This window comes from Pan paniscus, chromosome 10 (genome assembly GCF_029289425.2).
Source record: "Pan paniscus chromosome 10, NHGRI_mPanPan1-v2.0_pri, whole genome shotgun sequence".
NCBI lineage: Eukaryota > Metazoa > Chordata > Mammalia > Primates > Hominidae > Pan > Pan paniscus.
In genome coordinates, this window is record NC_073259.2 from 41,059,845 (window position 1) to 41,086,364 (window position 26,520).

Below are 26,520 nucleotides of genomic sequence, written 5' to 3' on the forward strand. Positions count from 1 at the left end.
CTGTTGGGAGCAATCTAGTAGAAGGGAGAATGGAGGGATGGTGCCAGAGCTGCTGATATCATTGAGTGAGATGGTAGGAGGAGAGGGAAGAGGGCGAATTTCTTCAGTTAACAGGAAGGAATTGGGGCAGAGGAGAGCTGCTGGGGAGTTCTGTGGGCTTGGAGAGGGATGATGGGAGAAGAGAGAATGAATGAAATAGTTCCTTTGAAGAATGGAAAGGAAATCCTGGCCAGGCACGGTGGCTCACGCCTGTAATTCCAACACTTTGGGAGGCTGAGGTGGGTGGATCACCTGAGGTCAGGAGTTCAAGACCAGCCTGGCCAATGTGGTGAAAACCCATCTCTACTAAAAATACAAAAATTAGCCGGACATGGTGACATGCACCTGTAGTCCCAGCTATTCAGGAGGCTGAGGCATGAGAATCGCTTGAACCCAGAAGGCAGAGGTTGCAGTGAGTCAAGATTGCACCACTGCACTCCAGCCTGGGAGACAGAGCAAGACTCTGTCAAAAAAAAAAAGGAAGAAAGAAAGAAAAAAAAGGAAATCCTGCATGCAGATTAAGATTAGGGTCATTGGACTTTGCTGAAATGCCCATTTGAAGCCTGTGTTGTAGAACGGTGGAGTGTGTGTTATGGAAGAGGAGCTCCGCATGGCAGAGCATGAGAGGAGCATGGATAGTGAGGTGTGGGGTGTTACAGAGGTCACAGACACTGGACAGCACAGATTCGGGAGGGGACCATAGGACAGCAGAGCGAGTGCTATAAGGGTCCCAGGACAGGCAAGGTGATTTAAAGAAGGGGAAACACTAGGCAAAATCAAAGGGGTGAAGGGAAGGTGTCTGTAACAAGCAGTTGGGTGCAGTCTGGGGACACACAGGGGACAACACTCGCAGACTGTAGACAGGAAGAAAGGTGGCTCCCAGCAGGGGAGGAAAGTCCTGCCAGGCAGCAGCCTCACCACCTACCGCCACCCTAGGTACTTCCTGAACCACAGCCCTCTGACCCCTGAGGATCCTGAAGGGAGGGCTGTGTGGGCACAAAGCTAATAATAAAAGGGTGTCCAAAGAGGAGGGGGGCCTGAGGCCATGCACAGATGGCAACTTCTGGTCTGACCCACCTTTACTCATCTTCAGGTGAGCCCAGTGGTGGTGTCCTGCCTGGAGTGCCTTCGGGTCCCCGCTGGTGCCTCCTCCTTAGACACACCTGGGCTCGTCAGGGATGCACCCATGAGCGTTTCGGTGGAGGAGGCTCCTGGATGGAGCTCAGTCGTGTACAAGTCCCAGTACCGTGAACTAGTAGGAAGACTAAACATAAAACTAGGAGATAATTCCCTGACATTGGGTTAATTTCCTTACCATAAAAAGAATGTATAATTTTGGGCTGGGCACGGTGACTCATGCATGTAATCCCAGAATTTTGAGAGGCCGAGGCAGGCAGATCACTTGAGTCCAGGAGTTCAAGACCAGCCTGGCCAACCCAGTGAAATCCCATTTCTATTAAAAATAGAAAAAATTAGCCAGGTGCAGTGGGGCACACCTGTAACGCCAGCTACTCGGGAGGCAGAGGCATGAGAATCTCTTGAGCGGGAGGTTGCAGTGAGCTGAGATCGCACTCCTATACTCCAGCCTGGATGACAGAGCAAGATTTTGTCTCAAAAAAAAAAAAAGAAAAAAAAAGTAAGAAAGAAAAGAAAGTATAATTTTGAAGAAGAAAAAGGAAAAAAAGGAGGAGAAGAAAGAGGGCTTGGTTCGGTGTATGCTAAAGAAGTGGTCCCTAGATCAGCAGCAAGGGCTTGCCCTGAAACTTGTTAGAAATGCACATTCTCAGGCTTGACCCCAGACTTAATGAATCAGAAACTCTGTATTAACAAACCCCGAAGGTAGTTCTAATGCACGATGGAGTTTGAGAACTACAGTTCTAAGGCAATTTCCACTCTTTTCCACCCTCATTTCCAAACATTTAGCCATGTTGCTGCTGGAGCCAGGCTGCAGGGTGCCAATTAAAGCCTTAACTTAGGGTTAGAGGGGGGAAGTCCTGGTGTGGAGACCTGGTGAGGAGCTTCCTCACTCTCACTGCATAGAGACCAGCTTTGAAGCACCCAGAGCAGAGAGATCAGGACCATGGGAACACTGGAAGAATGTGACTCAGAGAGCCTTGGCCCTGCAGGCATGCAGTTATGATAGCTTGTTTCCCTGCCCACCAGAAAGCACAGTAGCCACTGAAAGAGATATATGATAACTTAAACAATTAGGAGCACTTAGAGATTCAAGTAGTATGAAAAAAAAAAAAAAAAAAGAGGAAGAAGAAAAGAAAGAAAAAAAGGAAAAAGAAAGAAACAACTTTCGGGAACTAAAAAAACAACACTTTCAACAACAAAAAAATTAGTATATGTATTGAAAGAGAGAATAGTCACTGCTGAGACTCAAATTAGTGGCTTGGAAGAACAAGTGGAAATAATATTTCAAAGCATGGAGCAAATACTATGAGGAGATGGAAATAATGAGGAAAATATGATTCTTGGAGAGTAGATCCAGTAGTCCTAAAATTCAACTATATTAGTTCCAAAAGGGGGAAAAGGAATAGATGGAGGAGAAGCAATAAAGAATAGAAGAAAATTTTGCTGACATGAAGAAATATCTGAGCTTGAAGACTGAAAGGAAACAGGAAGATACAACAAGAAAAGACATACACACAGGCATGAAACTCCCAAACTTCAAGGTTAAAGAAAAACATTTTCAAGTTTTTAGACAGAAAGAGCAAGTTAGCTACAAAAGGAAACAAATCACATTGGTATGGGACTTTTCATCTGCAACACTGGAGGCTCAAAGTGGGAAAACTGAGAGAAATAAATGACTACACAGGAATCTTTCTTTCTTCTTCTTTTTTTTTTTTTTCAGATGGAGTCTCGCTCTGTTGCCCAGGTTGGAGTGCGGTGGCACAATCTTGGCTCACTGCAACCTTTGCCCCCTGGGTTCAAGTGATTCTCCTGCCTCAGCTGCCTGAGTAGCCGAGATTACAGGCGTGCACCACCACTCCCGGCTAATTTTTGTATTTTTAATAGAGACGGGGTTTCACCATGTTGGTCAGGCTGGTCTCAAACTCCTGACCTTGTGATCCACCTGCCTCAGCCTCCCAAAGTGCTGGAATTACAGGCGTGAGCCACTGCGCCCGGCCAGGAGTCTTTTATTTATTTTTATTTTAATTTTTTTGAGACTGAGTCTTGTTCTGTCACCCAGGCTGGAGCGCAGTGGTGCAATCTCAACTCACTGCAACCTCCACCTCCCAGGTTTAAGCAATTCTCCTGCCTCAGCCTCACAAGTAGCTGGGACTACAGGCACCTGCCATGACACCTGGCTAATTTTTGTATTTTTAGTAGAGATGGGGTTTCACCATGTTGGCCAGGTTGGTCTCGAACTCCTGACATCAAGTAATCCACCCACCTTGGCCTCCCAAAGTGCTGGGATTACAGGTGTGAGTCACTGCATCCAGCCTTACACAGGAATCTCATACCCAGCTGAGAGAACTTTCACCTGTCAGGGCAAAACATATATATTTGGAGATCCAAAGGATTCAGAGAGTATATCAATCTCATACCTCACCTGAAAGAATGGTTTGGTACAGAACAGAGAAATCAAGATAGAGGAAGGTGAAGAGAATAAAGAACAAGTAGTGAGCAACAAACTTAGAAAAATATTATACAGTTAAATGTTCATGGAGCTTGATAGACATCTAATTATATCTACAACCAAAAGTACTATCCTATCTCAGAAAAACCCAGGAGTTGGAAGCAGAGTGAGAGAGGTAAGAAAAAGTATTCTAAATGTCTCTTATTGGTAGAAGTGCAGGACATGAAACATCTTAATGGAATACGTAATTGGCATATTTTCAAATAATCATAATGTGTGTTTTATTATTATTGCTGGAAGGGAAGGTAACTAACAAGAGAATGGAAAAATATAGTAGAACATCCAAAATAACAATGGGGTAGGGGAAATGAAATGAATAGCAACATGAGCTACAAAGCTAAATCATGGGATGAGTAAAGAACATACAATAAGATAACAGAAATGAAATAAAAATGTATCATTCATTCCACTTGTGGAATAATAATTTATTCAAAAGAAGGCATAAAAAGAGGGAGAAAAGAGTCTGGGTGTGATGGCTCATGCCTGTAATCCTAGCACTTTGGGAGGCCGAGGCGGGTGGATCATGAGGTCAGGAGTTCGAGACCAGCCTGACCAACATGGTGAAACCCCGTCTCTACTAAAAATACAAAAATTAGCTGGGCGTGGTAGCAGGCGCCTGTAGTCCCAGCTACTCGGGAGTCTGAGGGAGGAGAATGGCTTGAACCCAGGAGGTAGAGGTTGCAGTGAGCCGAGATCACGCCACTGCACTCCAGCCTGGGCGACAGAGCGAGACTCCATCTCAAAAATAAATAAATAAATAAAAACAAATAAATAAATAAAAGTGACAAAATAGATCTATATTTATTGACATAAAAAGATGTCTTATGCCGAGCACAGTGGCTCACACCTGTAATCCCAGCACTTTGGGAGGCTGAGATGGGCGGATCACGAGGTCAGGAGATCGAAACCATCCTGGCTAACACAGTGAAACCCCGTCTGTACTGAAAATACAAAAAAAAAAAAAATTAGCCGGGCGTGGTGGCGGGCGCCTGTGGTCCCAGCTACTCTGAAGGCTGAGGCAGGAGAATGGCGTGAACCCGGGAGGCGGAGCTTGTAGTGAGCTGAGATCGCGCCACTGCACTCCAGCCTGAGCGACACAGTGAGGCTCCACCTCAAAAAAAAAAAAAAAAGATGTCTTATACACACTGTTGAAGTGTTAAAAAAAAAAAAAAAAAAGAAATACCCCATCTCTCTCTCTTAGGGACCCTGGATTTTTTGGTCCTCAGCCCCCCTGAGACTAATGTTCCCCACTTTTCTTACACAGATGTCTCCCCAGAACCACATCAGGCAGGGAATCAGTGTGGGGAGGGCAGACCACACAGTCTGGTTTCTGAAACAGTTTTGAACAGAAGTATTTTGACCTTCTGTCTCCTTCAGTCGGGACACTCCTAATTTTAATGTCCCTTTTATAGTTGTAGAAACTGGGGTTCACAAAATTAAAAGCTTCGTTTCAGGTCTATACAAGGCATGCCTCTCCTGAATCTGCTAAAGGAAAGGAGGCCTGCTACGTGTCCTCTCAAAATGTGCTAGGGCATGCCATGAGCAGAAGGATTAAAAGGGCTAGAAAATTCAATATGAGCTGGAGAAGAGGTGGAAGAAGGGTCAGGTTTCTGGGAGATGGTGGTGGCATAGAGAAGGTAAGGCAGGGGGCACCCAAGATTCTCACCCATCCTACCACAAAGTCTTGCCTCTGCAGACACAACTCTACAAAAATCCAAGTGAGCCTTCCACAAATGATGAATGAATGAATGAATAAATGAATGAATAAAAAGGGAGACAAAGTTTATTGCTGTATTGGAAGGAATACAAAGTCATGAACCAAACCCTTTTCCAACCTTGGTGGCCCCAGTTCCTCTGAGTTCCCCCACATTCATCAAATCCATAAGGTACCCCAAGTCTCCCTAAGACAGTCATGGGGTAGGAGGATATCCTGTACCCAGCCCATGGGGATAGGGATTGAAGAGTCACCCTGGTCACCCCCATGCTGAGGTCTGTGATCAGTTACCCACAAGTCTGCAGATCTCAGTCCTTGCACATTCCTTGGTGGGGTCTTGTGTGCAGGTTGCCTCGACTCAGAGCCAAATTTGGGAATGCAGACAGAAGTCCTGGTCCCAGGTTTTGCAGGCAGAGAACTTGGTGGTGTCTGGGCAGGTAGCATCGTCTGTCCTGACCTCTAGGTATGGCAGGACCAAGATCGAGGTGTCACCAGCCCCCAGAAGGTTGTCTGAGCCAGAGAAGAATAAGTTGTGAATGAGATCATTCCTGGTGACCCAACCCATGCATCCAAGACGTGAGAGTCCATCACCCCCAAGCCAGGCCCTGGTGCCTGACTGTGGCCGGTGAGTTGGGGAACAAGGAGGGACTGGCTGTTGGTCTGTGTGTCCTCATGGATGGGGAGCTGGATGACGGTTGTGGTCTCTTACCTGGGGTAAGGGGCAGTGCCGCCGTGCGTACCACTCCTGGCAGTACAGGCTGACCTGGATTCCCTGGCCTAGAAACAGCATGGTCCACATCAGCACGTTCCATGCCGGGCCAGTGCGCTGGTCATGCATCATGAAGTTCAACATTCCTGGTGCAGGAAGAAAGGTTGTCATTCCAGCTCCAGGAGTGCCTTGTCTCCCTGGCTTCCCTCCCATTCCAGGGTATTGGGAAGAGATGGAACAAGAAGGCCCCATTGGAGAAGATCTTGAACTCAGGTGCAGAAATTCGTAGAGGTCTAAAGTGGCCCATGTAAAACCAGGATTCTTCAGTTTGTACTTCAATATCCTGAATCTCATACTGAGTCTCTCAGCCTCATCCCAGTTTCCTCCTCTTTGTCTTCCTCCATGAGTGATCTATTCAAATATTCCTCTCCAACCAGAAACCTCCTCCCACATGCCCCAGGATACAGCTTGGCTGCCTCCCAAAGGCTGCCTCCCTCCTTGCTGTCCAAGTACCCCCCGACTCCACCTCTCAGTCTCAGCAGCCTCGCCTCCAGGCCTGGGGGCGAGGCCTCCCAACCATCAGTCTGGGATCTGCAGGAGCAGGACGCAGGCCTCCCTCTGGATGGCTCCCCTCCAGTGGCACAGAGACCAGCTCACCTCCAATGACAAGGAAGAGTATCAGCATGACGGGATAGAAGAACCCCAGGACGAAGCAGAAGATATACTCATGGGCCACTGCAGAGACCAGGAACACACCCAGCATGGCTACCCCTCGGGCCCGGGCACCAAGGAGCTGGCAGGGTGAGGAAAGGAGTGAAGAGTGAGTCTCCCTGAGCTCCTCCACAAAGAGCCCCCACCTTAAGGAAGCCGGGGGAGTGTGGCACAGTGGAAAGAATATGGGATCTGAGGTCAGAAGGGGTGACATCAATCTTATTTAAGAGCATGCTGGCTGGGCACGGTCACTTACGTCTGTAATCGCAGCACTTTGGGAGGCTGAGATGGGCAGATAATAAGGTCAGGAGTTCAAGACCAGCCTGGCCAATATGGTGAAACCTCGTCTCTACTAAAAATACAAAAATTAGGTGAGCATGGTGGCATTTGCGTGTAGTCCCAGCTACTCAAAAGGCTGAGGCAGGAGAATCGCTTGAACCCAGGAGGCAGAGGTTGCAGGTGAGCCAAGATCGTGCCATTCTACTCCAGCCTGGGCAACAAGCCTGGACTCCATCTCAAAAAAAAAAAAAAAAAAAAAAAAAAAAAAGCATGCTACTATCCCATTGGGACTTAGGTGCCATTTTAAAATGAGGATATAATAATATTTATTTCTCAGGGTTACTGTGCTGATTAAATGTGTGTAAAAACCCTTGGTAGCTGAAAATTGCTATGTGCATGTTCCTTAGAAGGCTAAGGTGGGAAACAATGCCCTGTGGACAGGGTGGAATTAAGGATAAAGATGGAAGAAAGTTAAGATTGCAAGGACTTTCTACCCATTGGGTTGGGTAAAATGAGAAAATGAGGACAGATGAAATCAAAACGGCCCTTAGTCCTGGAAAAGGTGAGTGGTGTAGTTGCCACACTGTAGCAGGAGGGAAGGAGAGGGAAGGAAGGAGAGCCCCCATTAACTGTGAGAGCTGAAGGAGTCTGCAGGGCCCATACCCGCAGCCCATCCTGATACACGTAGCTGTACAGCCAGTCATGGACCACCACGTTCCAAGTGCGGTAGTAGTTGGAGAAGGACGTTGAGTTCCACCAGTCCTGGAGAAGGTGGGGTCAGAGTGGGGGACAGGAGGTAAGCAAGCATCTGGGTTCCGGCTCCTCCCAACTGCTCCCTCTGACTGCACCCTATCCCAGTGTTCCAGAAGAGCTGGCTCCTGGCAGAACAGGGACAGCAGACACTCTCCCACCTCCCTCCTCAGGTCACGGAGGCCCTGTCCTCCCTCCTACTCCCTCTCTCAGGAGAAGATTCTGTAGTACCATGCACACAAAAGCAGTTAGCCCTGGCTTGTCAGGAGGTGGAGGGGTGGCATTATAAGCACATCCAGAGGACTGCATTTCTTATTATGGGAGGTGAACAGCATGGCTGAAGTGACACCCAACCTGGCCACCATCTTCCCCAGATCCCTCCCTAACCCTCCCTGCCTCCAGCTTCCAACTGGCCTAGGTCCAGGCCCCACCCGGTAGAACATCCTGTCTCCAAATCGTAGCATCTCGGCAAAGGCGTTGAGCCAGCAATGGAGGAAGGCAAAGAAGATGAGCAGCAGCATGAAGATGCCTGGTGGTTGGGGACAAGAGGCTGCAGGTCAGGCTGGCCCACATGGACCCACAGGCGGCCCTGATCTGGGTTCTGAGGAGCCCCTGCCCAGAAACCAGGGCCCCAACTCTTACCATTCATTTATTGGTAATTCACAAATTTATGCATTCCTTTTTTTTTTTTCTCTTTTGAGACAGGCTGGACTGCAGTGGTGTGATCATAGCTCGCTGCAGCCTCAAACTCCTGGACTCAAGCGATCCTCCCACCTCAGCCTCCCAAGTAACTGGAACTACAGACGTGAGCCACCACTCCCAGCTAATTATTATTATTATTATTTTTTTTTTGAGACGGAGTCTCACTCTCTTTCCCAGTCTGGAGTGCAGTGGCGCGATCTCAGCTCACTGCAAGCTCCGCCTCCTGGGTTCATGCCATTCTCCTGCCTCAGCCTCCCGAGTAGCTGGGACTACAGACGCCCACCACCACGCCCGGCTAATTTTTTGTATTTTTAGTAGAGATGGGGTTTCACCATGTTAGCCAGGATGGTCTTGATCTCCTGACCTTGTGATCCACCCACCTTAGCCTCCCAAAGTGCTGGGATTACAGGTGTGAGCCACCATGCCCGGCTATTTTTAAGTTTTTTGTAGAGATGAGATCTCACTATATTGTCCAGTCTAGTCTCGAACTCCTGGCCTCAAGCGGTCCTCCTCCTTTGGCCTCCCAAAGTGTTGGGATTACAGGTGTGAGCCACTGTGCCTGGCCTCATGCATTCATTTATTCATCCATTTGTTCATGTACATTTACTTGGCATCACTTTGTGCCAGATGTTGGGGATAGAGATGAATCTCAAAGGGCCATTGGGAGTTCACAGAGTAATTGACGTGAGACACACACAGACAGAGACAGAAAGATGTCCAACCATGTGTCCAGGGCAAATGTAATGGGAGCTAAGTATGGTGGCATTGATGTGCCTGTGAGTACAGAGAAACAGGTGGGTCATAGTAATTGATGGCTACAAAAGGAAGGCTTCCCACAGGAGGGGGCATCTCAGCCATGGGCCTCCAAGAAGCAACTAGATTCCATGGCTGAAAATTAGGAAAGGGTATTTCAAGCTGAGGGGCCAGTATGGGCAAAGGCCTGGAGGCATGGAAGCACATATCTTTCAGGGCTTGTTGTAGGATGAGAAGATAGGCTGGGGCTGTGTGGGAAGGAGCCTTGGATGCCACATCAAGGGTTCATATCTGATCCAAAAGTGCCAGCATTGACTTATCACTAGAGTTTTTGAAGGAGGGTAGGGAATGATTAGTTGTAGTAGGAAAGTTCACCTGGGCAGCAGTGTTAGGGGTAGATGGGAAAGGAAAGATCTGGGTGCCAGGGAGATGGGTTAGGAGGCTGATGTGGAGGGGGAGCAGATGGTCTGAACTGAGACCATGGCAATGGCCCTGATCGGAGGGGACAGACGTAAGGGGAGACTCAGAAGGAGAACGTGTTGAAACTGAGGGAAGGTAACTAGCAAGGCCTTCCCTGATTAGCCTTCCCCAGGGCACAGCTGCTCTAGCCCTACCTTAGTTGGCTCACCTGGCAACGTGGCATGCAGGATAGACAGCACCAGGGCACGGGTGCTGAAGGGCTCTCGGCTCATGTTGGCAAAGACAGGAACACAGAGGCGGCCCAGGATGAAGCAGGCATAGAGCACACATCCCAAGGCCTGGAGGGGGCATGGGGACACATAACTGGAGAGGGACGCTGGCAGCTGCCGGTGGCATTGACCTCTGGCCCAGCACTGGCCGTCTCTTCCTTTGGCATCACCCTCCCACTGCCTCCCCAGGCCTCCCAGAAATGTCCCCTCTCCACCACCATGGGTCACAGGTCCACCCTTCTACCCTGTCTTCTCACCTGGGCAAAGTTCTTGGCCACATAATTCCACCTGACATAGGGCGTCCTGCAGCGGCAATGGGGACAATATGTTTCTCATTCTTTCATGTTGTTCTCTGTTCAGCCTGGGCACTGGTTCTGGGGCCCTCTCTCCTCAGTTCCCTTAATTGCTTAGGCCTGGAAGGATTATCTAGGGTGGTGGGGTCTAGGATACTCTGAACTTTCCATAACAGAGATAACAAGTGGGTTTTAAGCATGGATGTCAACAAGGGTGTGTAGGATGGGTAGGATTTTCAGTACTAAAATCAGGACAGTCCTGGGTAAATCAGGAAAGTGGGTTGCCCTAGTGTCATCATAGGCCAGGCAAGGAGACAGGGTAGTCTACCAGTCACCTATTTCCCATCTTTATTATGAGATGCTTCCTGAGAAAGTGGCCAGTGCCTGAGGTGAGCCTGAGGACCTCAGGGAGGGGAGAGTAGAAGGGTAAGGTTCCTGATGGGCCTGGGCATTTGGGGAAGGAGTGCAGGGTCTTACCTAGGGTAAGTCTCCCTGTAGATGAGTGTTGGGCAGAAGAGGAAGTAGAGGTAGCTGGAGAAACTGGGGGCCTGGATCCCCTCACCTGGGGAGGAATGAGAGGGGTGGATTAGTAAGGGCAAGGGCAGAGGGCAGAGGGCAGAGGTGAGGGGGCTGCTGGGGAAGGGTGGTGGGATTGGTGAGTGGAGAAATGGATAGGGTGGGGGTGGGGGATAAGCAAGGAGCTGGACATAGGACCTGGATGTGGGCTAGGGGAGCTAAGCTGGGCAGGACCGGAACTGGCTCTTTAACACTGTCTCTTCTGCTTTCATTTCAGGCACCCTATCTTCCAGTGCAGGGCCTGCTGTGGCCAGAGCTTCATTTGGTACCCATACGTTCGACAACCCATTCTCCTTCCCCTTCTGTCTGGACTTCCTAATACAGGCACATCTTATTTTACTGCACTTCCCAGATATTGCCTCTTTTACAAATTGAAAGTTTGTGGCAACCCTGCAAGAGACAAGGCTATCAGTGCCACTTTTTCCAACGGCAAGTGCTCACTTCATGCCACTGTGTCACATTTTGGCAATTCCTGAAATATTTCTTTCTTCTTATTATTATATGTGGTATGGTGCACAGGCATAGAGCACACAGCCCAGGACCTGGAGGGGGTGTGAGGATACATAACTGGAGAGGGACACTGGCAGCTGCCGGTGGCATTGGACCTCTGGCCCAGCACTGGCCTCCTCTTCCCTTGGCACCACCCTCCCACTGCCTCCCCAGGCCTCCCAGAAACGTACCCTCTCCACCACCATGAGTCACAGGTCTACCCTTCTACCCCAACTTCTCACCTCGGCAAAAATCACTGTGACCAGTGATTTTTAATGTTACTATTGCAATTGTTTTAGGGCATCATGAAATACACCCAAATAAGAGAGCAAACTTAACTGACAAATTCTGTGTGTGTTCTGACTACTCTACTGACCGGCCATTCTCCCATCTCTTCTGTTCTCCTCGAGCTTTCCTATTCGCTGAGATACAACGATATTGAAATTAGGGGCCGGGCTCAATGGCTCACTCCTGTAATCCCAACACTTTGGGAGGCCAAGGCAGGAGGATTGCTTAAGCCCAGGAGTTCAAGACCAGCCTGGGCAACATAGCAAGACCCTGTCTCTAAAAAAAAAAAAAAAAAAAATTGGCTGGGCACGGTGGCTCATGCCTGTAATCCCAGCACTTTGGGAGGCTGAGGTGGGTGGATCACTGGAGGTCAGGAGTTCGAGACCACCCTGGCCAACATGGTGAAACCCTGTCTCTACTAAAAGTACAAAAAAGTTAGCTGGGTGTGGTGACGCACACCTATAATCCCAGCTACTCAGGAGGCTGAGGCAGGAGAATCGCTTGAACCCAGAAGGTGGAGGCTGCAGTGAGCCAAGATCGTGCCACTGCACTCCAGCCTGGGAAACAGGGCAAGACTCCATCTAAAAAAAAAAAAAAATTGAAATCGGGCCAATTAATAACATTGAAATGGTCTTTAAGTGTTCAAGTGAGTGAAAGAAAGAGTTGCATGTCTCTCACTTTTTTTTTTTTTTTTTTTTTTGAGATGGGATCTCAGTCTGTTGCCCAGGCTGGAGTACAGTGACACAGTCATGGCTCACTGCAGCCTTCACCTCCCGGACTCAAGTAATCTTCTCACCTCAGCCTTCCACATAGCTGGGACCACAGGCATTAGCCACCACACCTGGCTAATTTTAAAAAGTTTTTTGAAGTGAGACCCCATCTCACTACGTTGCTCAGGCTAGTCTTGAACTCCTGGGCTCAAACGATCCTCCTGTCTCAGTGTCCCAGAGTGCTGGGATTACCTGTGTGAGCCACTGTGCTCAGCCTGCAGCTGGTGACTTTAAGGGCTCTTGTTAAGGGCTAATGCAGCTGGTGACTTTAAGTTGGAGCCAGTGCCAACTTGTCATTCCAAAAATTCTAGGGCCCTTAAGAATGATGCTAAATATACTCTGCCTGTGCTCTATAAATGGAATAACAAAGCCTGGGTGACAGGCTGGGCCTGGAAATAGGAAATAGGAAAGTGCCAGAAGTCCTGGGTAACAGAGGTGCCATCTGTCAGAGGCAGGGGCTGAGAATGCCTAACGATGAAGGCCCACAGAGCCCAGCTGGATGCCAGGGCTGTGCCTGGTCGGCAACTCGGGCTTAGGAAGGCAGGGGCTTTTATCAGGATCTTGCACCTGCTGGCTTCATTCAGTCAGCCAAGAGGACTGAGTTCACAACCGGGCAAGATGAAGGCCTCACCTCGTCTGGCACGAAGGGTCCCAGGCACAGCCTCTCTCAGGAAGGAGTAGCTTTTCATCAGGAACCTAACCTGTGGCAGAATGGAAGGGGAGGAAAAGTTGCTGTGTGGCTTTAAGCAAATCGCTTAACCTCTCTGTGCTCTGGGTTACCTCTGAGAGGCAGGCAGAGTGTAAGATCTGTCTGGTCAGAGCCCATACTTCTTTTTGTTGGATGGCCGTATAGCCTAATATATGCTGGGATGAATGAAGGCTGCTGGGATAAGAGGCCAGAGCGGAGTCTTCTGGTCAACCTCCTGTGATGGCAGTGTCACAGTGTTTGCCTTCCAGCCTGCAGGTTCCCCAAATCCCTCGTAATGAACTCCACCCCCGGTAACTAGCTCCGCCCCTGCCAATGCCGTCTCCAGCGCCTCCCTCTCGTGGGCCCCGCCCCCTCTTTGGGGGACTCCCCCTCTGCTGAGATGGCCCCACCAGCTGGTTCCTTCCTGTCCCTCAGCAGGGCTCGGCCCTCACCTGCTCGAAGACCAGGACACAACGGGAGGCCGGCGGGAGCTGATGCTCCACAGCCACGTGGACCGGCAGCGCGCAGAGCACCACGGCGTGGGCGGCTAGCAGCGCACAGCCCAGGCCCGTCACCTGCGTCCAGGTGACCCTGGCCCCCTGCCTGGCCCACAGCCGCAGGGCCTGGTACGGCGCCAACAGGGTGGACAGAAACATGGGCACCCAGGTCACCAGCGCCAATGGCAGCTGTCCGAAGCTGAAGATCAGTAGGTCAAACTCCAGCAGCAGCCTTGGAGTGGGGAAGGAGAGACAAAGTAGACAAGTGAAGCCCATTCTTGTCCCCTTCCTCTTCAGTCTGAGCTCCTGGAAGATGAACTGAGGTATCTTGATCAGGTTGTGAGCTCCCCATCTCTGGAGGTGTTCAAGATGGCACCTCTGTGGCACAGGGCGTTGCTCCAGGAGACTCAGTCATGGCATGAGTTTGATTCTAAATGACCTTGAGAGCCCTCTCTGATTTCATGGTGTTGGTAAGGGCTCAGTACTCTATATACAACACATGTTAGGATATGAGGTAACTAGACTGACTTTCCTTAGTTTTATTCCTTTGGAGCGTCTGTTGTTGTAGATTGGAGCTAATAGGATGCCGGTTGTTCAGTGTTTTGTTAGCCTAGGTTAATAGTGTATGGTTTGTTAAGGGGAAAAACTGAAGACAACCTAAGTGTCCATTAGTAAAGGACTAAGTGAACAAATCTGGCACCTCCATATTCTTCAGTCCTTCAAACCAATGGACTAACATGAAAAGATCCCTAAAATAAATTGTTAGGGAGTAAAATCAAATTACAAAATAATAGGTACAGTTTCTGGTTTACGTGAAACCTCCACAATGTACCTATCTTTGGTACTGAATGTCGATGCATGGAAAATGCTCTGGATGGAAACTCAGAAACTGTTTTTTTTAGAGACAGAGTCTCGCTCTGTCACCCAGGCTGGAGTGCAGTGGCACAATTTCTGCTCACTGCAACCTCCGCCTCCCGGGTTCAAGCAATTATCCTGCCTCAGCCTCCTGAATAGCTGGGACTACAGGCTTGCACCACCACGACTGGCTAATTTTTTTTTTTTCAGTAGAGACAGGGTTTCACCATATTGGCCAGACTGGTCTTGAATTGCTGACCTCAAGTGATCCGCCTGCCTCGGCCTCCCAAAGTGCTGGGATTACAGGCGTGAGCCACTGCACCCAGCCAGAAACTGTTTAAAATCCACCGAGAGCAGTGTGGGATTGAAGGAGGCGGTCAAGAAGGACCTCCTTTACACGAAAACATGTATTTGAGCTTTTTACTGAGGTTTTATCATCTTTAGTTTTTTTAATTTATTTTTTTCTTATGCAAACCTAGCAGTAGATTTTGTCCTTTTAATACTTGTATAACTAACAACAAAAATTTTACCAAAAGGCAGTGCTGTTGCTGAGCCTGTGGATCCTTGGAGCTGTTTTTTTCATTGCTTCCCAAGCCCAACATAGGGAGAGGGGATGTGGCAGGCCAGGTTTCACTAATACAGGCCTCCATAACAACTGTTTCAGTACTGATAGAGTGGTTAAGTTAAATATTAAAAGCCAGTGCCCTTATACAAAGGCCAGAATGTAACAAAAGCCCACCAAGAGTTTTGCCTGGGCCTTTCCTGAACCTCAAAGCATGATTAAACAAGTTTTATTGGGGGTCTGAAGACACTCCCCAGGCCTCCACAAATGAGTTTATTGGGATTCTGAAGGAACTCCCCAAACCTCTGTGATTTAGCAGGAGATAAGAGAAGGGTAATCACCCCAGCACCTGGACCCATTTAGATTAAGTAAACTTACTGAGGCTCCAGAAGAAGGTCTTCAAGACTCAGACCTTAGTTATAGATTAAAAGAAGTTAATCACTTATGTCTTTAGATGAATGCACACCTACACATAGACATAGAGCTTAGAAGGTATATAAGCTCTGGAAAACTTTATAATTTTTAGTTGGCCTGGTGATAATTTCCAGGCCTTATCCCTGTAACTGGTTACAGAAATAAAAACTCTCTTCCTCCCCAGTTCATCTGCATCTCGTTACTGGGCCGCAAGAAATAGCAGCCCAACCTTCAGTTTGATCTGGGAACAAAACGTGGCAAGCCAGCCAGGAGAGACCGGGATGGTGCTGTGTTCAGCCACCAGTGGCTTGCGATGAGACAGTCTTCAGGAGGGTCCAAGCAGCTGCCCGTGAGATTTTTCTTGGGGACCCTCCTGAGGGCTGTCCCGTGTGCAAAATTGCACATCCCTTTCACTACTGGGGAAGAACAGAGATCAGAAGCAGACACACTCAAAGGGTGAGTTAAACAGATCATATACCGGGAGCCTATTGTTTTCCTATTGGGCTTGTTAAGCCATTTGTCCGGTACCACCCAGGGAAGCAATAGTGCTCACTCATACGCCTGCTTTGCATTTTGGTTGCGATCAGGTTTTGAGTTGGTTTTGAGTCTGTTTTGCCTGAGTGCACTCCCCCTTGTGTTGTCCAAAATTTGTCTCCACTTATTTGTGTATCTGTCTTATTCCCTTTGATAGCATGTAAACTTGAAAATAGGAGGTATTGGCTGGGTGCAGTGGCTCATGCCTGTAATCCCAGCACTTTGGGAGGCCGAGGTGGCTGGATCATGAGTTCAGGAGTTTGAGACCAGCCTGGCCAAGATGGTGAAACCCCATCTCTACTAAAAAAATTAGCCAGGCGTGGTGGCGGACGTCTGTAATCCCAGCTACTTGGGAGGCTGAGGCAGAGAATTGCTTGAACCCAGGAGGCAGAGGTTGCAGTGAGCTGAGATTGCACCACTGCACTCCAGCCTGGGCGACAGAGCACGACTCTGTCTTAAAAAAAAAAAAAAAAAGGAAAGAAAAAAAAAAAAGGGAGGTATTGGGTCCATTCCTGCTGAGAGGCCACTGGGAAGGAAAAATATCTTCTAGACGCTCAATGGTTGAGAGTCAGCTTAATTAAAAGATAACATCCAAGATGTGTATACGTATGTGTGCATGTGTGCACGTTTGTATTTAAAAGGCTTTCATGTTTTTGGTTTTGTTTTTATTTCTCTCCTAGGACCTTGTCTTTTTTTTTTTTTTTTTTTTTTTTTTTTTTTTTTTGAGACAGAGTTTTGCTCTGTCACCCAGGCTGGAGTGCAATGGTGCAATCTTGGCTCACCACAACCTCCGCCTCCCGGGTTCAAGCAATTCTCCTGCTTCAGCCTCCCGAGTAGCTAGGATTACAGGTATGTGCTACCACACCTGGCTAATTTTTTATTTTTAGTAGAGACAGGATTTCTCCATATTGGTCAGGCTGGTCTCAAACTCCCGACCTCAGGTGATCTGCCCGCCTCGGCCTCCTAAAGTGCTGGGATTACAGGCGTGAGCCACCACACCCGGCCAGGACCTTGTCTTTTTGAGCAGAAGTTTTTTTCCTTCTCAGTTGACTGAATTCTGTTTTCTTGATTAATAGCTATTACAACAGAAGCTACTCTGGGGTTTTTAAGAAGTGTAATTGAGAGACATAGAAATGTCTTTGGGAAAAAAAATGTAAGTGCACTGTAAAAGCCTCACATGATCTGGCTTCATAATAATTCTCCCTTTTTGAAAACCCAGGATTCAGTGTAAGATCTGCCCAGAGCACAAAGATCCAGTTAAAAGAGAGGAAAAAGGAGGTCTTAGGAATCTATAAAATGTACTTCTATCGGCATGCCTAATACGTCTGCGTATTTATGTCTTGTGTATACCATGTTTCACTACTGAAAATATATAAAAGAGTTCTAATTAATTGGCTTAAAGAAAAATAAAAGCACTTAAATACTTTAACAGAAAAAGGAAAGACTAGTCAAATGCTTTTTCAAGTTTATGTGACTTAAATAAAATCTTTAATACATAAGCTAGCTTTAAAAATTATTGGTAAAGTAATACTAGAAATGTCTTAAGAGTTGCCAGCATACATTTTTGTTTGCATTTATTGATCAAGCAATTTCATACTTATCTCTGCCAAATACTATAAGGTGTCAAAATTTGGCATAGAGGCTACAAAACTATAACTCAGCCCAAAACAGAATGATCTTTGCTCATGTCATTTTTAATGAATGAAACATTAATATTGTTTAATGAAGATAGCGACATCTTGAATTATTTAGTAAAATACCCTAACTTCTACTCTTGTGGCCTTAGTCTAGTCCACAGACATGAAGGAAGTTTGTTCTGGGAAAGGACTGTTATCATTCTCTGTTTTAAAGCTCCACTATAGGCTGGGCAAGGTGGCTCACACCTGTAATCCCAGCACTTTGGGAGGCCGAGGCAGGCAGATCACGAAGTCAGGAGATCGAGACCATCCTGGTTAACACAGTGAAACCCCGTCTCTACTAAAAATACAAAAAAAATTAGCCGGGCGTGGTGGCGGGCGCCTGTAGTCCCAGCTACTCGGGAGACTGAGGCAGGAGAATGGTGTGAACCTGGGAGGCGGAGCTTGCAGTGAGCCGAGATCACGCCACTGCACTCCAGCCTGGGTGACAGAGTGAGACTCCGTCTCAAAAAAAAAAAAAAAAATGTAGGCAAATGATTAAAATAAATAATTAGATAAATGTAATGGGATAAATACTCATAAACAAACTTGTCATAATTTAGAATCTAAAGTTAAACAACAGATATTTCATTATTTGGGTATTTTCCAATAAAAATGTAGGAAAACATTCTTTCTAAAAATTGTGTCCTTTTTAAAGAGTAACTAATTTTTGTCTAATTCAAACCTTAAAGGTTATATATAAAACAAGGTAAAAAAACAGGAAATAAGAGAGACATAAAAAAAGTTATAAAAATAAAGACAATTTTAAAGATTATTGGTAAAATAAAAATATCTTCAAAAATGTAAACATTTGGTTTAAATTATGGATGTCAAATATTAGGTTTGCTAAATGCTTTAGGTCATAAACTGCTTCTTTGACTTTAAAATTGTTAAATTTATTTTGGAGCGTTAGATTCTAGATAAGGCTAGGGACATGTGAAATTAGCCATGCCCCCTAGATATGCAAAAAGATATTAAAGAAAAGAGAATTTATATAAGAAAGGATCTTGTATGGTAAATTCTTGTCCTAAAGTAAAATAACTGGTTGTTTAAAGAGAAACATGTTTAGGACAAATCAGAAAGTCAAGGGATGTCAGAGATTGTCTGTGGAAGTCCTGAAAGAATTTATTAAAGGAAATTTATACAAGAAATGTTATACAATTTAAAGGTGATTAGGCCTCCTAAATGCTTTATGACTCTTAGCTGTACAACTTGCCTGCTTTACAGCTAGGTAAGTCCTAGGACACATGGAGTTAGATGCTGGAATAAGTCAGACCTTATCTGTACTCCTGTCTAGGTCCTAGGCGCCACACCTAGTACATAATTAAAATCCCAAACTTACCAAGGTTTTCACCAAAAGTAAAGGTTGCTAAGAGTTAACAGTATAATATATATTTAACACTGTTGAAGAAACAATTTATGTGCAAGGTGTATAAGAAAAGTAAAATACACTTTTGGTAAAAAGATTATAAGAAGGCATGACAATAATGGATTTTTCCCTAGATTAAAAGGTAAAAGGATTGTTTTAAGTTGGGTAAAATAAAGATGGAGGTTTAAGCAAGTTGTGGAAGGTTGATTGTAAAGGAAATTCTGTGTGTAAACATATTGGCTAAAGTTAAAGGGATATCATCCAGTTTCTTCTGTAAATTGAGCATTAAAATAAAAGCACAATGGGTTTCTCTTAGAGCACTAACCTGCTCTTTAACAAAAATTGTAAAGGGTTCGAAAAAGTCTATAAAAATCTTACCTTATGGTCAAACATTAAAATTGGGTAAACATGTGTATAAGATTTTATTAAGACTTAGGTTTAAGGCCAGGTGCAGTGGCTCACACCTATGATCCCAGCACTTTGGGAATGTCAAGGTGGGTGGATCGCTTGAGGTCAGGAGTTCAAGACCAGCCTGGCCAACATGATGAAACCCCATCTCTACTAAGAATACACACAAAAAAATTAGCTGGGTGTGGTGGCGTATGCCTGTAATTCCAATTACTTGGGAGGCTGAGGCAGGAGAATCACTTGAATCCAGGATTCAGAGATTGCAGTGAGCCGAGATCATGCCACTATACTCCAGCCTGGGTGACGGAGTGAGACTCTGTCTCAAAAAAGAAAATAAATAAATAAATAAATAATTGGGTTTAACATTAATAGTACACTAATATAAAGGTGAAATTTGGCTTATTTGGTACCAAAAATCATACAGGAAGCATTCCCAAATATAAAATGGGGTTTGACTTTCTTTGGGCTATATTTGTATAAATATGTTATTGGTATGTATTCCAAAGTTATGAGAGACTGCTATAATTCTGATATATCTTAGTGTACATTAGCAATAATAATTACAATTGTTATTTATTTATTTATTTAGATGGAGTCTCGCTCTGTCACCCAGGCTGGAGTGCAGTGGCGTGATCTTGGCTTACTGCAACCTCTGCCTCCCAGGTTCAAGTGATTCTTCTGCCTGAGTCTCTCAAGTAGCTGGGACTACAGGCATGCGCCACCATGCTCAGCTAATTTTTGTATTTTTAGTAGAGACGGGGTTTCACCATATTGGCCAGGTTGGTCTTGAACTCCTGACCTCGTGATCCACCCACCTCGGCCTCCCAAAGTGCTGGGATTACAGGCATGAGCCACTGTGCCCAGCCATTGTTATGTTAAATTGTTGTGTGCTACAGAGGTAACAGATTTCCTTGTCAATTGTGTCTTTAACTATGGCTACCCTAAAACTGTTTGTCATCCATAAACAATTGTTTTCTTGTTTTGGTCCTCTTTAGAAGGTGGTTTTATAATCAGTTATAAAGCTCTAACAGGTGCTCTTGAATGCAGGTTTCTGATAACTTTGTAGATTGTGACATCACAATGGAGGAAAAACATTTAGGGCTCTTGAAGAGTTAAAATATTCATTAATATGAAGCAGGACAGGAATTAACTGCATGTACTGAACTAATAGGAGATTGAAGTGATCTTTTTCACTTTTTGCTTAAAATGTTGCTAGTCCTTTGTTTTGCTTTGCAGAGTCAAGGAAACTTTTCTTTTGAGCTATTAATAGCTTTTAACAATTAAGTAAAGTATACTCCTATGAATAAAATTTGGAGCATGTTTGTTTCTCTCCACCTGATTTCTCCAGAATTTGGAAACTATTTGCAATATAGTTATTTGCATAAGTACAATAAGAATCTGTTTTCTTTTGTAACAGAACATAATTGGAAAAAGTGGTTATTTTCCCAAGGCTTTGACTGGAATGGTGTACTCTTTTTTAAGGAATCGAACTTGACTTATGAAGCCAATAAAGCCCTTGAAAACTGGCGTCATATTTTGGGTACACAGTCCCTGTCCAGGGTTTCTGATCTGTGGTAGGTAAAGAATGTCATTTTCTGACAGGCCAGGAACCCCAAGTTATCTTGGAACCTCAAGAGAAGAGGAATTCACCCAACTCATAGGTATTTATTGGTACAAATCCATGGCTGGGCTCGGCTTTAAAAGGACTTATCTCAGATTCCTTCTATGGAACGAAGTTCCATCAAAGCCAATTTAAAAGGCCTATGTGAAACTAATTATTCTTGCTGTACTGTATACAAATAATTAAACCAAGTATAATAAAGCAAACCAGTCCTACTATGATCTGTCTTTTAATAAAAATGGGAAACTGGAGAGAGAAAAATTATGTTTCAAAAACTATGGCTGGGCTCAGTGGCTCACACCTGTAATCCCAGCACTTTGGGAGGCCAAGGTGGGCAGATCGCCTGAGGTCAGGAGTTCGAGACCAGCCGGGCCAACACGGTGAAACCCAGTCTCTACTAAAAATACAAAAATGAGCCGAACACAGTAACATGTGCCTGTAGTCCCAGCTACTCAGGAGGCTGAGGTTGGAGATTCGCTTGAACCCAGGAGGCGGAGGTTGCAGTGAGCCAAGATCACGCCACTGCACTCCAGCCTGGGCAACGGACCGAGACTCTGTCTCAAAAAAAAAAAAAAAAAAAGTACATCTGTTGTTAAATTCTAGTCTTGCCTGATGTTTTTCAGTTTTTATTATTTTCTGCAGTTTGGATTAAATTCTAACTTTTCTGGCTACAGGTCTCCAAAATAATGTTTTCAATTTTTTCCTCTTTCTTTTCCATTTTCCCCCATTCTTCCTAATTGGTAATCACTGAAACCTAAGCTCTGCTTTCTTAAAGCCCTGCAAACTGAAGACTAGACAACTTAAACTTCAGAAGAAAAGAGCAGTAGCCTATTTATATGTGCTGTTACATAGTATTATGTTTCAGCAGGTGCTGCCTCCAAGGCCCCGAAACAGAGAGTGCTACTGCGAACAAATCAACCTCTTCCACTCCACTGCTGCTTTTGGTGCTCCATAACGATGACCCCCTCTCAGCAGGAAGTAGCCAGAAAGATTACGACTCCCCATCTCCCTGCGATTCTCATGATAAATAAATATCCACGCATGATAAAAATCGTGTAAATTGACAGTGGGGACTGTGACAAGCAGGTCTCACTAATGCAGACCTCCATAACAACTGTTTCAGTACTGACTGAGTGGTTAAGTTAAATGTTAAAAACCAGTGCCCTTATACAAAGGCTGGAATGTAACAAAAGCCCACCAAGAGTTTTGCCTAGGCCTTTCCTGAACCTCAAAGCATGATTAAACAAGTTTTGCTGGGGGTCTGAAGAAACTCCCCAAACCTCCGTTATTTAGCAGGAGATAAGAGAAGGGTAATCACCCCAGCACCTGGACCCATTTAGATTAAGTAAACACTGAGGCTCCAAAAGAAGGTCTTCAAGACTCAGACCTTAGTTATAGATTAAAAGAAGTTAATCACTTATGTCTTTAGATGAATGCACACCTACACATAGATGTAGAGCTTAGAAGGTATATATGCTCTGGAAATTGTAATTTTTAGTTGGCCTGGTGATAATTTCCAGGCCTTCTCCCTGTAACTGGTTACAGAAATAAAAACCCTCTTCCTCCCCAGTTCATCTGCATCTCATTATTGGGCCATGAGAAATAGCAGCCCCAACCCTCAGTTTGGTCTGGGAATAGTGGGAGGTATGAAAATACAGACCCCCAGGGGTATACAGCTCTCTGAGGCTCATCCTCACAGTTGGATGGGGTGCTCTGTGGGGGAAATGACCCACCCAGGCACTTGGTTACATGTCTGTCTTCCCCACAAGACTGGGAGTGCCTCACAGACAGGAGTGGGGTCTGCCCCCCTCATTTCTCTGGCCACTAGGACTGGTACTTGGGAGGTGCTCAATGGAGGTTACTTGAATAGAACTGACTTGGAAAGGAGTGTGTATGGGTGTGCATGTGTGCACACACACACACATCTGCCTCAGGGCAAGGTGTCATTGAGAAGCATTTGAGAGTGGCTGGCCCTGAGAGGACAGACAAAGGGCCAACCAAGGCTGGGGAAGGAAGGGATCCTAGAGAGTGTTTCAGGTGGGAAGGTTGTTGGGAGCAATGTTGGTACATGTCCAATAACCAAAGGGGGAACCTGTGTCCTCTTGCCCCAAGGGCAGGTGGGGCACTGAGGACCCAGAGGGTCTGATCAGATAGGTGTGCCTGTCCCAGGTGGGAAGGGGACCTACCTGCCCTCATCAATGAAGTCGATGGCCAGGGTGCTGATGATGAAGACACACAGGCCAGCGATGAACATGTGGTAGATGGTGCGGAAATGCTGCACCTCCATCAGCTCACTAGAGGGACAGGGGCCGGAAAGTCAGTGTGGGAGGGTCCTCAGGGTCGTGTAAACTAGCTCAGACACTGTACACATGAGGCATGGGGCCTAGCAATCCAGAACTAGCTCACCTCATGTACACATGAGGCATGGGGCCTAGCGATCCAGAACTTCCAGCTAAAGGCCTTTCTTCCACAACCATGCCTAGGGCAAATAGGGGACCCACACCTTAGAAACCCTTTCCAAGTCCTCCCCACAAACCACCTAGAGCCTGGGGATGAGAAATGAGGTACCTTGACCCCTAGCCAAAGCCCTTTCTTTTCCTCCCATTACTTGTCATCACCCCGACTTACTCAAGCAGGGACTTGCGGATGATGAAAACTTTCTGTTTCCCCAGGGATGGCTCCTGGCTCCTGAATTGAGATGTTTGTTCAGGGTCAGGAAAAAGTAAATGGGCAGAGGGCAGGGCCATGCAGAAGGTCAATACTTGGGAGCCAAGGGGAGTGGTAGGGAAAGGTCAGGGCTAGGGCCAGAGGGCACGACCGGGTAGAAGGTCAGGGCCAGGGCAGAGCGAGGCCCAGTAGATGGAGGTCAGTGTTAGGAAGACAAAGGGGGAAGAGGGAAGGCTGGAGTCACGGTCCTGCTAAAGCTGGCAAGGGCACATAACGTGATGTTTCTAGCTCATGATCCTTGCTACGGAGGAGCCCGCGCAGCCATTCCGCAGACTCACCTGCTCAAGGAAACTGGGGGAGGTGGGGGCAGAGGTTTGTCTTGTGATGGGTAGGATTGTATAGCCTCCCGCATGGCCCGATCCAGCAGCTCCCTCAGTTGTCCCTGCGCTTGCTCCAGCAATTGTGCCTTCACAGCCTACGGGACAAAGCCAGGGCAGAGCCCACTGTCCCTCCAGTCAGCCATCCTTTCATTCACCAGACATTCACTGAGTTTCTGTCTATGCCAGGCACAGTGCTTTTTAAAAAAAAAACAAACCTGGGGGGTCAGCAGGAATGGGGGTTCAGCAGTGGCAGGCCTGTGGGGGAAGGGCAGGCATTGGTGGGGTGGTGATGGGTCTGCTGGTGGGGTAGGACCCCGCAGTGCTAAGTGCTGTGGTAAAAAGATGAACAAGCCATGATTCCTGCCCAGAGTTGATCTCCTTCTGGCTTCCTGGGGCAGCAGCGAGGATCAGGGAGTGACAGTAGGAGCAAGGCTTCCCCTCCCTGGGTCTGAATTCCAGCCTGGTCACCTCCGATTGTCACTCCTCACCCCTGGCCTCCAGCCGCACTAGCAGGAAGACTCTATCTACTGGCTGACTTTTGGTGACCTTTGGGACCTGTGCTTCAAACCCCTCCATCTCCATCCTTAATTCTAACCCGATCTTTGCACTCAGGAACAAGTCATCAGGCTGGGCACCGTGGCTCACACCTGTAATCCCAGCACTTTGGGAGGCCGAGGCGGGTAGATCACTTGAGGTCAGGAGTTCAAGACCAGCCTGGCCAATATGGTGAAACCCTGTCTCTACTAAAAATATAAAAAAAAAATTAGCCACACCTGGTGGCACTCATCTGTAGTCCAGCTACTCGCTTGAACCTGGGAGGCAGAGGTTGCAGTGAGCCGAGACTGTGCCAATGCACTCCAGCCTGAGCAACAGAGCGAGACTTTGTTTCAAAAAAAAAAAAAAAAAGTCATCTTTATCACCAAGCCTCACTCCTGCTTCCTGCTACCAAGGATCTGTCCACTTGACCTCTGACCTCTGACATCCCTCACCTCCATGTGTCGGGTCCATTGTACCAAGTCCGGGGCTCTGTGCGTCTCAGTGTTTCCTGTGAGGAGGGATCAAAGGCACAGTCAACAGGAGGAATTGGGGTTCTGCAGACCCAGAGGCATCCTGTGGTCAGGAAATGCTTTGTGTGCTCAGTAGCTGCCCTCACCCCAACCAGCCAATATCTAGTATCATGGTTGGGGCTACTAGAAGGGGAAGTTGCTGTTGCCAGTGGTGAGGAGGCCATAGGCAAGCAGGGGGCCTGGTGACATTACTGGGAACAGGGCACTCAGGGAACGGGAAGCTACTCCATTCACTATCTGGGGCTAAACAGTCAGAAGGATAAGGCCAGGCCACAGCTCTGACATAGCTCTTTTCTGTTCCATCTGCCAGCTGGGTGGCTCTGGGCTGAGGCCAGGGTCTGCCTTCCTTGGCCTCTCTGGACAGCAGGAAGGATTGGCATCAGGCAGTTGGAGCCTTCTCTCCATAGCGCATCTCTCCCCGCCTCCCCCCCACTTGCCTGTGCCTTCTGCACCCCCGAGGGTGGCTCACCATCTCCACAGGGTTGGCGCTCCCGCTCCCCTCCCAGCCCTTCTGTCCTCTGCAGACGCAGACGGGCCCCGCCTGGCTCCATGGTGCGGTCTCCAGCGGGCAGCAGGCAGCCCTTGCCCGTGTTGCCTCCTTCCTTCGCAGTGTGGCCTGCCCTGCAGAGCTCTTGTCCCACTCAGCTCAGGTGACAGCTCCAAAGACTAAAGTCCTTTCAGGAGGAGGGGGCCTCTGGGAGTGCGATAGGTTATCTGATCTGGAGGCAGAGCTTCTCAGATTCAGACCTCACTCTGCTGTCTGTCGCAGGGATCGCCACATCCCCCTAACACCCCAACCACCATCCAGATGCCCAGCTCCAAGGGTGCTATCCACCCCGCCACACACACACAGGAATAGTGGCTGGGTACATCGTGGGGAGGGGAACTTTGCCTCTCAGAAGCTTGTCACCTAGCATGGCTGGCCTTCCAGTCTCTCTCCCAGCAGGCTGAAGGTCAGGGAGGAGTCAGAAATGTCTTCATGTATCAGTGCGTTCAGCTCGCTTTCACCACAAGGTGTGTGATTGACACATGTGGTAATATTCTGATGGGGTTGGCACCGTGCTACTCACGGAACTGGGGCCCCTCCAGGAAAGGCTGAGTGTCAGGGCCCCTGAACGTCTGCGCTTCCTGACACCTGCTTGGGTGAGCATGTAGGCAGAAAGGAGGCTAAACAAACACGTATTCAGCACCTAAGGAATACCAGGTATTGTCACATATGGAAGAACCGGATGCAAACCTCCCTCTGTCATTTACCAGCTATATAATTTCAGGCAAGTGACCCCAAATTTTAAGCCAGTTTCCTCCTCTGAAAAATTGGGGTAAAAATCCCTATATCACAAGGTTATCGTAAGCTCAAAATGAGGTTGTCCAGGT

General features: G+C 47.2%; 1 protein-coding gene across 1 annotated transcript; it reads right to left on the minus strand.

Moving 5' to 3' along the window:
• Window positions 1-4,136: 4,136 nt before the first annotated feature.
• SOAT2 (sterol O-acyltransferase 2) lies at window positions 4,137-25,981 on the minus strand. The gene is made up of 15 exons (XM_003831037.3): window positions 25,616-25,981; window positions 25,069-25,124; window positions 24,038-24,174; window positions 23,661-23,720; window positions 23,219-23,326; window positions 13,549-13,825; window positions 13,040-13,109; window positions 10,763-10,847; window positions 10,250-10,295; window positions 9,932-10,061; window positions 8,280-8,377; window positions 7,762-7,860; window positions 6,766-6,901; window positions 6,109-6,254; window positions 4,137-5,909 (listed from the first exon to the last, which is right to left on the minus strand). The coding sequence occupies exons 1-15, from the start codon at window positions 25,695-25,697 to the stop codon at window positions 5,859-5,861; spliced, it is 1,581 nt and encodes a 526-aa protein (XP_003831085.1). The 5' UTR covers window positions 25,698-25,981; the 3' UTR covers window positions 4,137-5,858.
• Window positions 25,982-26,520: the final 539 nt, after the last annotated feature.